This window comes from Apteryx rowi, unplaced genomic scaffold (genome assembly GCF_003343035.1).
Source record: "Apteryx rowi isolate R43461 unplaced genomic scaffold, aptRow1 scaffold_345, whole genome shotgun sequence".
NCBI lineage: Eukaryota > Metazoa > Chordata > Aves > Apterygiformes > Apterygidae > Apteryx > Apteryx rowi.
The window spans coordinates 207,031-220,350 of record NW_020449919.1 but is presented as its reverse complement, the minus strand read 5'-3'; the positions used below and the strand labels follow the sequence as shown (position 1 = coordinate 220,350).

The following is a 13,320-nucleotide window of genomic DNA, read 5'->3' as shown; positions in this document are numbered from 1 at the left end:
TTCATCCTTGCATACAAAAATATGGTTGCAATGTTGATGAAATGGGGAATATTACAATAAGTATGATGAAAGCTACCCAAATCCACTTTCACTGTTCCTTCACATGCTGTTATTGATTTTTCACTACTTTATCATGTGGTTATTTCTATAGCAAATAAGTCAGTAGACACTTTTTTTTTTTTATTAGATAGCTATTCAGTATGTGGCTCCATGCCTTATATGTAGCATGAAATCAAAACCTCGCTCTGAATTCTAAATAAATTTGTCACCATCTTTTTCCTTAAATCAATGGGGTATTATTATACTGTATAAGCAGCATCACAAGACCAGTCTGAGGCCAGGCAGAATTATTTTTCTACTTTGATATTTGGGGAAACCCAGAGAGATCTAGGGTCAAGTGTCCACTTCAATGTGCAATCAAATTTGAGATGTCTAAAGCCAGACTTTCTTCCAAAGAATACTTCTGTTTTATAGCACTGATAAGTTCAAAGCATTGCTTCAATTGATCTAAGTCACAATTACAAATACTCAGCATTTGTGAAAATGTTGCCATATATATCTCAGCCTTAGGGGACTTAAAAAATAAAACAGCTACTCCAATGAGTATGAAGTGACTTGTCCACTCTCACATATTTTATGAAAGGGGTGAAAGGAGCATTCAGTTCTCTAAGGATGCAATTCAATTATCTTTTTTTTCTTGAATCAGGATGACTGCCTTCTACGTTCCAACTGCAGGAATAAAAAAAGAAAGTATTCTATGGAACCAGTTTTATTCACCAAATAGCACTAACCGATTTCTTGTGCACTATAAATGACACAGGAATCAAGTAAAGATAATCACATCTCCTATACACAAGAGGCCAAAATAAGGTTTCACAGACAATCTTAATTCTGGCATTTCTAATTTTCTAAATTTTGAGTGCTTGGTGTACAATCCTAATATTATTTTAACYTTTTCACGTAGCTTTGCAACTTTTAAACAACACTGAATTCCATTGTGCAGCTAGAGCAAACTTGAAGCTTTAGAAGAGAAGGAACCTTTAGACCTAGAGCGAAAGACTTGAGTATCTAACTGTAGCAGTGGGTAGTCATCTTGTGTGAGGATCAGGTATCATGTGGAACAAGGCCCTTTGTCAGGAAGTTTCTCTGGTGCAGAGAGAAAAGGGATACTGAGGACTGGAAACGCTAGGTCCCATTTCTGATTCTGAAAGTCTGTTCGAGAGATGAGACACTTCGATCTGGATCTATTACAAACTCTGCTTAGTTGCTTTGCCAGCTTCCTCTACCCAGTGAAGTCTCTTCCGTCTTCCATCACCCATCCCTATAAGAGGGCTTGCTAGTCTTTTAAGTCTGTTGAGCAACAGAATATGTGTTTTTTAGAGGCAAAAAGGCAAATCTGAGACTCTAAGGTGACACTCTGTCCTGGTGAGTTTTCAAGCTGCTACTCTCAACCAGATATCCCAGGCTTCCCCATCCCTCGCTCCAGACACTGGCGAAACAGCGCTCTCGGCCTCAGAAACGGCTCGCTGGCCCGGCAAGCTCCCGGGGAGTGGAGCCGAGCCCGGCACGGCCCCCGGGGGGCGGCAGCGGCGGGACACGGTAACCGTGCCGAGGCCGGGGGAGGGCCGCGCTCCGCCCGCCGCCACGGCGCCCCGCAGCCACCCAGCGCGGAGGGCGCCAACGGCCGGGCCGAGCCGTTAAGCGAGCGCGTAGCCACCAGCCTCCTCCGGCGCCCCGGGCCGCCCCTTCTCCGCGGGCCTTACACACCCGGCCGCACCGCCGGGGAGCGGGGCCGCAGCCCCGGGGCCGCGCCGCGCCCGGCCCGGCCCGGGGGCACCAGCCCGGGCGTGCGGGGAAACCCTCGGCCGCGCCGGGGAACCGTCGTGCCCCCTCGCCCCGCTCAGCTCGGGTCGGGTCCGGCGCCGGGCACGGTCTGGCCCCAGCGGGAAGGGGAGGGGAAGGGCGGCCCCGCCAGGGCCACTTACCGGCCGGGCTCCCCCCGTGGCCCGCTCGGCTCCGCGCCGACAGCCCAGCGACCGCGGAGCGTCGGTGACAACGGCCCGGAACGGCCGCGCCGCCACATCCGGGGGCGGGGCGGGGGGAGGCGGGAACGGCCGCGGGGSCGCCGGGGGGGCGCAGTGCCAGGCCCGGAACGGCCCGCTGCGCTCCGCGTGGCCCGAGTACGTGCGCGCGCAGCGCGGCGCAGGTGGGGGCGGCCCGGCCGCGGCCGCGGCCGCGTGGCACCTGCCGGCGGCGCCTACTCCCAGGAGATGGCGGCTCTTCCGGCCGCGGCCCCCGCGTAGCGCGGCAGCGCCGTTAGCGGCGCGGCCTGCCCCGCGCTCGTGGCCCGGCGCTGCTCGGGGCTGTGCCAAAGGGGCTCGGCCCTCGCGGCCTGCGCCTCGAGGGCCTCCGGCCTGCCGGGTTGCCGCCGCTCGGGTACACTAACCGCGCCAGGTAGTGACAGCTCCAGCGGGGGCGCGTCGTCCCAGGGCAACGCCGATGAAAGAGCAGGAAGTGTTAGTAAGATCACGCGGAGCTTCATAATGTGCATTTCGTGTGTTTTTGTGTCCTTTTCACTTGTTTTCCTTTTAACAGATGGCAAGTGGTGGCCAGAAACGGGTAATCCAATTAACTGGATTTAAAAAGCAAGAAAAAAAGGCACTGCTTGAATTATTGCTCAAACTGGACTGTGTTCTTATTGATACTAAGGTATTGTTTTATGTAAGCTCGCACTAGTGAGAAAAAGCAAGAAAAAATAAAAGACTATGTAGAAGCTTAGACTTGTGTATTTGTTGCAAAAAAAAGTTAATCTGTTTCCAGTGATAAAAGTGTGTTGTGTTTTCTTTTTTCGTTAGAAATACAGAAATTGCACACATCTTATAGCAAAACAGCTTTGCAAGAGTGAAAAGTTCTTAGCTGCTTGTGCTGCAGGTGAGTAAAAGAATTGCTGTAAAATTTCATCAAATCATAATATTAGGATAGGAAAGAACCCTTAGAAGTTTTCTAGTTACCTGCTCTCATTTCATGAACTGGCTGTTTTACCAACACTTATTCTCTTTGCTGCACTAGCCTTGATTATTAGCAAAGCACTACCTTCAAATTTAGATTTACTTTCTATTTTTTTGCATTATTCGCAAATAATTTTCATGTCATCATCCTTTATTTGTTCTGAATCGGTTCCCAAACAAAAACTGTTGTTACCTATCAGTTACATTGTAAAATCATATTTCAAATAATTTAAGTGCTTAAAATTTGATACTTGCATTTGCATACCATAGTATTAGGCATTTTCAGTTATAGCTACTAGAATTTGGAGATATATGGATGACTCCTTGTGCCTTATTAGCTGTCATCAAAAAGTAAATAGAGTAAAAGTTTACATGAGAAAAGATACTTTAGACATAAAATTTGTAATATTGAGTTAATATCATATTTTTGGAGATTTAAAACATCTGGAGATGTTTTCTTTGAACTGAGTGGGGATAATATATGTGTTGTCCACTTGACAGTGCAAAATTATGTCACGTTTCTATATTCATAATTATTCCTCAATACCAGCTAGTACTACTTAATTCTGGAAGAGGTGCTATTTTTATATAATTGTGGTTTTCACCCTTGATGGTGGAGAGAGAGCATTCATTCCTAATGCAGTTTTTCCCAAGTAGTATAACAATTCATCTTTAATCCCATTTAGAACTCTCCACAAATGAACATAAATACTAATAAGAAGATCGGTCTTCATGGACTTCTTAGCTGACTTACTTTTTGAGATGGAACTCTTGAAATTAAAGTGGTTTTAACATATAGGTTATATGCAGCATGCCTTTTTCAGTCATAAGTCCACTGGTACCTAGGATAGATTATGTAGAAGTACCATCTGTGCTCATTTTCTGAGACATTTTGCCAGTCAACCCTGCTGTTCTGTGAAACCAATTAGGTTTATACAATTCCAGTCACTTTCTCTTACAGTATCTTCTGTAGGTAGTGTTTCAATACAGGAGCAGGGTACTAACCACAAGCCCTTGACCTGAATCTGAAAGAAGAGAGAGACTGCGAGAAAAAGGGGAAGATCATTACAGACAGTATCAAAAGCATACATGCAGAAGAAGAAAGAAGAGAGGCGGAGGAGGTGGAGCCAAGGGAGGAGAGAAAAGGATGTGAAAAGAAGAAAGGGGAAAGACAAAAGTCTAAAACCATATCCCCCTGATATTGGCATTCACTACGCTTACAATGCTAGTAATATTAAGCATRTATAAAAAAAAGAAATTCATTCCTCTTTTTAATCATATTTAATTTATTACTTCAGTTTACTAAAACTAAACCCTTTGCAAAAAAAAAAAAAGTGATTTGACAGCATTATTGCATGTTATATAAGTACATCAAGTGTACCTCAAATCTGTTTTAGTACATTTGTAAGAGTGTCAAATGGTATTAAAAGTAAAGTATGAAGCAAGGTTCTATGCAAATCATAAGAATAAAATCTGGGAAGCTGCAAACTTCCATTTGCAGATTTTTGAGAAGACAGGCAAGTATTTAATCTGGAAAGGGTAAAAAGGTACTTTATCATTAAAAGAAAACAAGATCATTTTCAGTGGCATTTTGAGGTTTTTGATTATGAAATGTGAAAAGGAGACCTCTTGCAGTAGGAAGAAGTTTTTAAAATGGTACTTACAATTCCAGCTTTTATTTGCACAAGAAAGGTTGAAGTTAATTTTATATTAGATCTTCAGTTGATTGCCATTTGTCTACACAAAAAATCTTCTGTGGCTGACAGTTCATTTGCTTTTTAGGAAAGTGGATACTAACTAAGGAGTACATAATTAATAGTGCCGAAAGTGGCAGATGGCTTGATGAAACAACGTACGAATGGGGATATAAAATTGAAAAAGACACCCATTATTCACCTCAAATGCAATCTGCACCTAAAAGATGGCGCGAAGAACTGATACACACTAGTGCTCCAGGGGCCTTCCACAGATGGAAAGTTGTCCTCCTTGTTAAGGAAGGTGATAAACGAAGGGATCCTATTACAAGGTAGGAGAATATGTCTTAAAGCTGAAGTAATGAAAGATAAAACACTATATAACTGAACAAGTTTTTTTTCTTCCATCCCAGTTAATTTGGTCCATAACAACCTCAGGTCCTTCAACGTATGAATTGTTTTCATTAATATACTTCCACACATTTTTATAATAGTTACAGTGTTAAATACACACTGATTTCTTTAAATCTTTAAAACCACTGCTTTTCTGGCTTGCTTTCAGTGTTTGCTAGTGTCAAATATAAGATGCATTGTCACATATTTGCATCTTGAATAAATTGCTTACAGAAACTTTCTTCATGAGACAAGGTACATATGCTTATGCTTTTTATGAATATTCTTTTATTTTATCCACACATTACATTCAAATGGTAGCCAGAACAGGATAAATTATTTCACTTGAGTGGGTGACCTGAACCAACCATGAACTATGTCTTACTAATCTGTTCCACATTCTGACTAACCTGATCTTTTTATGTCACATCTGTGCAACAGCTCCCTAGTTCTGAAGCCCTAATTTGTATTGTAACAAATCTTTATGATATGATGTAAATACAGATAGTTCATAAGGGAAAAGGCAAAATATAAAGGAAAAGCAGAGAAAAGGAAAACCACTGGAAGTGCAAGAATTTTGGGACTACGTTTATTTTTTCCAAACTCCCAGCACACCTGGATTCCCTGATTTAAGTACTATGTTGAATCACAAACAGCGTATTATGTAAAGTTTGCTCCTGAAACAGCTATCCATTACAAGATGTTGCTTTTCATTACAGGAAAAGATACTATCCTACTCTCCTCCTCTGTTGAAAACCCAGTTAGCTGGGAGCACTTCTCAGGTCTGGGTATGTGCACATTGTGTATGCCCTGATTCTCTACGGGGCATGAAAACAAGGTGTATGTCACAGATGCACAGGCAAGCAGGGAAATGCAGTGAATCTAGTTGATCATGGTATCAGAGCTGCAAGGTGCATCACAGAGTACCTGCCTGCAGTTCCTAAACACAAACTGAGATGCAGCTGAAGTTATCCTCTTCTAATTTTATCAACTGAAGACATTTTAAGTAGGCTATTCCCTGAGCTGAATGGAAAAGTTTACTATGTGCTGTCTTGCAGAAAGATGCATTCATTCTGCTACGCTTCTGAAAAACCATGTTTGTTTCCAATGAAAACTGCTTCTGCAAATCCTTGTGATAATGCCATTGAAATGCTGTCTTGCACAACTCTGTTAACAGTAAAAGTAACCTTTAACAGGAACTACATCAACAAGAGAAATGAACAGGGAGTTTTGTGGAAGGAATCTATTTTTTTTCCAGGCAGTTTTCCACACACTGATGTGGGGATCCTTTTATTTAGGCAGAAAACATTGAAAGGTAGATTTTCTTTTGTCTCCAGCAAGCATTGCTTTCAGTCGTAAAGGCCACTGCAGCTTTGAGAAATGGTTGGTTTTTTTTTTCTCTAATACTTAAAACAGCCTGGCTTTTTCCCCTTTCATTCTTTTCTTGCCATTAATCCCTAATTATTGGATGTGTAAGTGTGTGAGGCCAGCATCCTTTTCTTTTTGCATATATGGATTTTGAAAAATGGACGTATATTCAACAATTCAGAAGACCTCTTTTCTTCCTCCACTGTCTTGTCTGTCATCTTTTCTAAAAAATGTGAATCATTGCAGCAGTACCCCTCTGCAAATTTCCTCTGAGGAAACTCTTGCATATAATGTTGCCCCAAACATAAACAAATGTTTTCTGTGTATAACATTGGGTGGCACCAAATGCTGTAAATGACTCTAAAATGAAGTCAGAAAATGTATTTGCAATATGAAAATACCATGTTACAGTTCAGAAAAGCAGTGTTACACTTTTGGTAAACCACTTGATTTATGGCAAAACTCTAATTGAAAGACCCGCTAAATATCATCATGGGGGACATAATGTAATAGATTATAGCTGTTGTCTAAGAATTTTAGCTTTGAAAAAAAATGCTCAGAGAGAAGCTTTCTATCAGGTAGGAGATGATTTTAATTAGTAGTGTTAAATTGTGAAAAGACATGTCTTGTTAAGTGGGTTCCTTCCTTCACTCAAGGCTCTTAAGTGCCCTTTTATCCTCCTAATGAAGGTTGCATAATGTCACACACTTAGAATCCTTATTCTCTTGCACTTCCATACTTGTAATTTGTGAACATTAATGTAGCCTTAAGCAATATTAATATAATGCAGTAAATACCTCTTTCCAAATATATATTTATTTAGAGTTCTGGAAGCTGGAAAGGCAACTATATGTTCATCTCAAAATGCAGGGAGAGATATTACTCATATATTCATCGATGATAAAAGTTTTCCTACAGAAAAACATCTCTTTGAAGCTCAATATTACCCTGTGCAGTATCTAGCAGATTACCTTTTTGAGGTAAGTATGTTAAAAAACATACCTAAAATTCATTTTTCATTATCACTGTTAGCAATTTATGTCATCCTTACCGATTACTCTAATATACAGCATTAATGATAGAGAAGAATACAATCAACCTGGCTGTTTTGAAATTTAGTTAAAAATAAAACAGCTTTCTAATAGAAAAATTGTCTCTCCCAAAGCAATATTTTGGTTTAGACCAGTAGATATAACACCAAGGAAGAATACTTTATTTCTTCTTCCTCTTTGTACTCCTCCTTGGTTCCTACTTTGTGTTATTACTACTAGAAAAATGGTTTAGACTTCAGGAAGAAGGTTCCAGTAGCTTTCCCAGAGTAGTACATGAAAGTAATGTAGCTGACCACCAATTAAACAGTTAGCTAGTTAGTCACAAAACACCAAAAGAAAAATAATAGATCTTCTTTATTATCTTCATTTTGTTAATGATTTCAAATGTGTATGTGTGTGTATTTTATCTGGGTTTGGCACACACCGTTAAATGGTGTCCTTATATCTTCATGCTTTAATATCAGTTTAATCACTTTTTTGTGAACTGATCTCAATTGTTTACCTTTTTATTCATAACATTACAAATTATGCTAAAATATTAAGATTCAGATGCATAACTCAAAATATGTTTGCTAGCAGCCCTTGGCTGGGAAAAATTGGTGGCTGCAGTATGAATTCTGTAAGGGGATTGTATACTGAGCAGTGGAAATTCGATCAGAATATTTCTATACTAGGAATCTATTATAAGCTATTCGCCTGTATTCTCTATTCAGTAGATGCAGAGAGATTGGTGCTGCTAGAATGCAAGTTTTTCATTTCCTAAAATAGGTGTATGAACTGCTATCTGAGCACACCTTCAACTCTCCATTACTGTGGATGGATCATTCCATACTTGTAGACAAGTACAATTAAATTTTAAAAAAATTAATTAAAGGACTGTATATGCAACCTTATGAAAACAGATCAGCATGCCAAGGACATCTTTTTAAGAACTTCTCATATACCAACATACTGTAATGCTTCTCCATTTGCAGCACTCGTCTGTGGAGTCAGAAAGGAGTGATATAATTGTCCACATTTCAGAAAATATTCAGAAGTCCTTAGGATTAAAAATCATCTTTCCAGAGAGCTGGAGTTTTTGGTTGGAATGACTTAGCCAGATGAGGCATCCAGTGCAACTTCAGATTCTTCAGTGTTAGGTTTACCACTCAGCCAAAATGGAACAGAAGAAGTTAAATTCACTGTGATACAAAAAGACAAGGCAAAGAAAGAAAAACAGCTTGATTGTTTTTCATCCTCCCATTGATGAGGGGACATGCCACTGTTAAGTGAATTTCCCTGTGTGTGCAGATTCCCTAGAACTAGAAATTATTCTTACAATTTCCAGAGAGAGAGAGAGACAGACAGAGAAAGACAGAGAGACCTTATGATTCCTAGTCCTTTGCTTACCAAGACCAGCATTATCTTTTCTTACAGACCATTTTGATGAGTGATCCTATGGAGATTAAGACCATGACCATGGTACATGTTCTTCTTTACTGTATACTTTCTTCTCTCCATTCTGGAACAGTAATACAATATTTTTAGTTTGAAGCATTTAAATCCAGGATTACTCCTTAGCTGAGGCACACATAATACAAAGACTGACAAAAATGTAAGCGGTGTCATCAACGCCCATTAATTTTATAATAAATATATTAATAGAAAACTAATAATGGCTACAGAAAAGCCAGATTTTAGCTTTAAAAGAAAGCTTGTCTGCAAAGGATCAAGAAAAATGTTGCCAGATTGATTTTGAACAATGTCTACGGTTGGTGGATTTATTCTATCTGAAAGGAGGACATTTAAATGGATGTTTAGAATTCACCAAACAAAAAAGCAAATGTCTTTTTTTTTTTTTTCCAACTTCAACAGCTTTATAAGCTGTGTTCTTGCCCCCAAAGCTGGTATAAAGAATGATATAAAGAGAGATTTAAATCTCTGTATTCCACTTCTGACTCTGCAGAAAACTGTATGGCTGTTACTCAGTCTGGTCAATGCTTTACTTGTACCTTTAAATTTTTGGACATTGACTTCTGGTAGAAGAATCTGCATTTTGATACAGTCCAGTTAGGACAACCTAACCATATTTTATGCTAACAAACAACAGGAAGCTCATTCCAGTCAACTGCAAAGATTTCTTTGTGGGAATATACTTGTTATAATATATATTCAGTTGTTCATAGACTTGAGCACCAAACAACAATCTTGTAGACTGACTAGAAGCTTATTCAATAGACACAGATTCCATTAAATTCTAAATACTGACAGAAAGCCTTGAGGGCTTGGAGGAGAGGGCTAGGAGGAAAGGAATTTAATCAGAAGGAAAAGCCAATCAAAAATGCTATTTACAAGCAAGAATAGACAACCGGCCTTTGTTTTTATCATAACGTGTTGAACTCCTGTATGCTCTCAATATTTCCAACTCTTCTGATTGTTTCAAGAAAATCAAAAAATTGAGCCCTTTGTTATTTAGATCACATTTGTGATGCAGTAGAAGGTGTCTGTCCTTTGCAGCTATTAGGAGTTATAGCTGACCAAGCAGGAGAGTCAGATGTACTATTCAGACTCTTTGCATTTGATGATAATCTTCATAGCATTTTGACGTGGAAATACTCCAAGGACTCAGAAGATTCTTTTAGACTGTGAGCTGCTCAGACTATGGGATGACTTTACAGTCAACTGCTAAATAAAAAATGTTACTTCTGTGAGCAAGTAGGAATTAAAGCTGGGGTTGTTACTAGGAATAACTTACTTAACTTGAAATCCTTTGGATTTTCCATATCCAAAATGCAGAGAAAATTTCCTGTCTGCATTTTAATGATCAGTAAAGCTGCTATGAAAAGGTTGAAGGGGGCATTGAAAAGTCTTAGTGTCTACATCCTGAATAAATAATACACATCAACGTGGGATTTCAGCCTAGTACTTACTCTCTTAATGAAACCTCTTCAGGGAAGCTAGTCTCTATATCACCTTTCAGCTAAGACAGACATCATATTATATGTAATAAAGAAATGAGTGTCAAGTATTTATGGCTACCTCACCTTTTATTGATCTCCATGAGAATAAAGTGTTTCTCGCTATGCACCCTGAATTCCCCTCTGGTGGGATAACAGTGTTCTGTCTTGACCAGTTCATTAACTTGCATGTATCTTTTTTTCCTAGACTTTACCAGGTAATTTATTTTAGAGGCAAGGAGAGCATTAGCTTTCTATTCAAATGCATCTAAAGAACTCAAAACTGCCAAGACTCTTAGTCTCTTATAAGGAAAAGAATAAAACATAGGCAATCAAATCACAACACTTGTCTAAATATATTAGGCTTTATCAACAAATGTTATGAACACACTCCTGTCTCTTTCTCCAAGAAGTACTTGGCACATATTTCATTAGGACATAACTTGGAGCATTCCAACTTTGTAAATCTGTAGAGCTGCTACTTGACTCCTACTTCTAGCAGAAATAAATGCCCTCCTCCCTGCAACATACGCATGCACACATCATCTCCTAAGGCTTTGTATCCAAATCAAATGTTGAATTCAGCAAAGCAGGGTTATTCATTATTTCAGTAGAGCTGCTTATAGTCATTGCCTTTCATACTATTCTGTTGCTTTTTTGAACAAACACATTGCTTCATCTTTGTATTTCTATATCTGATCATGTAATTTCAACCTCATAATTTCTAGTGTTAAACTACTCAGAGAGATTGTCATTAATGACTTGATCCTATAAGGTGTCAAATGTGTTGGTTCAAGATGTTAAAGAACATGCATGATTTTAGGGAGCTATTCTCAGATTTAACACAGACTTCAAATGCTTTGTTGAATGCATACTGGAATTTATAACATTTTGGCAAGATGGTACTGGGATACTGTATATTGTCTGAATGTCAGTATTTTTAGAAGGATGTTGAAAATAAAGCAGAAGTGCCACAAGAAGTAAGATGTTAATGTCTCAGAGCAGAACTTTTGTCCTACTTCAGTAGGAGTTTAGTGATCCTTTGCTCATCAAAAGCTATTTAGAGCTCTTCTCAAATTACCTAAAGCATTTATTACACTTCTGTAATGTGCAACAAACTTGATAATTGCTTAAAAATGTGTAGTTATCCACATGCCAAATACTTTTGTTTTGAATTGCATATTTAAGGGAACAGCTGAAAATAGAATGACATACATGCAGCTTTTGAAGCTTTACACTGAAAATCTCTTAAAAATATAAAATGTTTGTGGCTTGCTTCTTCTCAGTACAACCACCACTGTGTTTATTTCCTACTGTTGTTTTCCATACAGTACTTGTGTCCCCCTTTGGATTTAGGTGCTTGAAGTAGAATGGCCAAAAGCCACCCCAAGCATATTTATTTCACTGTACTTGTATAAAGTCCTTCCACACCTGCTCCAAATAAAAAATGGCCCTCAGTACAGTGACTAAGGGGGATCCTTCAACGGTATCCATAGTCCTACTGATCACATTTTACACTTCAAGAGGAGGCTATTTTTTATGTGTATTTATGTAAAACAACAGTGTTGCTTCATTCTTAATCTGTGCACATTTGATGAAAACATATATTGAACCTTACCAAAATGTATTGTTCTCATATCCTGAAATAATTTTTAAATACAATTTGTAGTTACTTTTCAATAACAAAAATTACCTTCTGGGTTTGCTGAGAGTCTTCTATATGGAAGTGTTTCTGGTTTCAGTCTGAATTACAGAACAGTTTGAGAAATACTTGCTCATTCCCTGTACTGAAGAAACAACTAGAAATGATAGGTGAATTTAGAGATTAAATTACTAATATAAGGAATTTATAAGATTTAAATTACTAGTTTCGTTCATCCTTATAGACAAGAACTGAAAGGATTTCATTGTAGTGGCCTTTATAAAATGAGAGTCTGGTCTTGGTCAAATTCATGAAAAATTGTATTTAAAAAAATCCTTATTATACTTTCTTCTAATTGAAAAGACGTGGGTTTTGGTTTTAGCTTTCTAAAAGTCCAAAGAACAAATCCATTATGGAAACTCAGTTTGCATTTCAGTCACAGAGTTTGGGACAGGGTTGGAGTCAATTAGAGAAATAATTATGGGAAAGCTCATACTGATGATGCCCATGCTATAACTACCTACAACATTAATGGTTTGTTTCCAAAGTTGTTTTATCTGGCATATAATGTCGACTCTTGAAAAATACATAAGCATGCATGTGCACACATGAGTTTACAACAGGATATGTGGAAAGACTTAAGCACATAAAGACGTTTTGGAACGTTAGTTCTCTATGCCATTTGAAATTAAAAAATAATGATTTTTTTTGCTCTTCACAGAAGGAAATACAAAATACTGAAGTTATCCAAATGAATCGTTTTCTAGCTGCACAAGAAATCAAACAAATCATGTCTAACATGCAGCTTGTTGAAATGAAAAATGCTGTGATAAAACATATGTATTTTGCTCAGGTACGTAACAATTAGTTACACTTTCTTAGCATAAAATGTAAAATACATATAATTAAATTTATCTTTCATTATAGATTATAGATATTTTAAAATTTTCTGAAATTGTAATAATGCCTTTTAGCCTGCAGTGTTTAATAATACCCTATTTATTACAATCTACCATTAACCAAAGTAAATGGTAGGCATGGGCATGGGGAAGGCATGGTGGACTATTTGAAATTTCAGTGTAACGTATCTAATAATAGCTAATATTGTACAACAAAATGTTGTATTAGTTTATAGTCTTTCAATGATTTGTCTGTTATCTACCTAAATTACACTAACAAGCTTTTAAAACCTAACATATCCTAGAGCAAGCAAACTTTTTGTTGATT

General features: G+C 38.4%; 2 protein-coding genes across 11 annotated transcripts in view; one reads left to right on the top strand and one right to left on the bottom strand.

The window, feature by feature from the left end:
• The window catches only part of KIAA0825 (KIAA0825 ortholog), a 160,588-nt gene extending 159,085 nt beyond the window's left edge, over positions 1 to 1,503 (bottom strand). The window contains exon 1 of the mRNA XM_026072634.1: positions 630 to 1,503. The gene's annotated coding sequence lies outside the window, so the exon portion shown is untranslated. The remainder of the gene's footprint in view (positions 1 to 629) is intronic.
• A 614-nt stretch (positions 1,504 to 2,117) lies between these two features.
• SLF1 (SMC5-SMC6 complex localization factor 1) overlaps positions 2,118 to 13,320 on the top strand; it is a 37,923-nt gene continuing 26,720 nt past the window's right edge. For 3 of the 10 annotated variants that reach the window (XM_026072641.1, XM_026072640.1, XM_026072635.1), the window contains exons 1-7: positions 2,303 to 2,520; positions 2,596 to 2,709; positions 2,856 to 2,931; positions 4,791 to 5,034; positions 7,254 to 7,443; positions 8,932 to 8,976; positions 12,815 to 12,946. In XM_026072641.1, the coding sequence (XP_025928426.1) occupies positions 2,500 to 2,520; positions 2,596 to 2,709; positions 2,856 to 2,931; positions 4,791 to 5,034; positions 7,254 to 7,443; positions 8,932 to 8,976; positions 12,815 to 12,946 (822 nt within the window). In that variant the 5' untranslated portion in view covers positions 2,303 to 2,499. Of the gene's footprint in view, positions 2,181 to 2,302; positions 2,521 to 2,595; positions 2,710 to 2,855; positions 2,932 to 4,790; positions 5,035 to 7,253; positions 7,444 to 8,931; positions 8,977 to 12,814; positions 12,947 to 13,320 lie in introns of those variants that run through there. The other 7 variants (XM_026072637.1, XM_026072636.1, XM_026072638.1 and 4 more) reach the window with 7 other exon arrangements.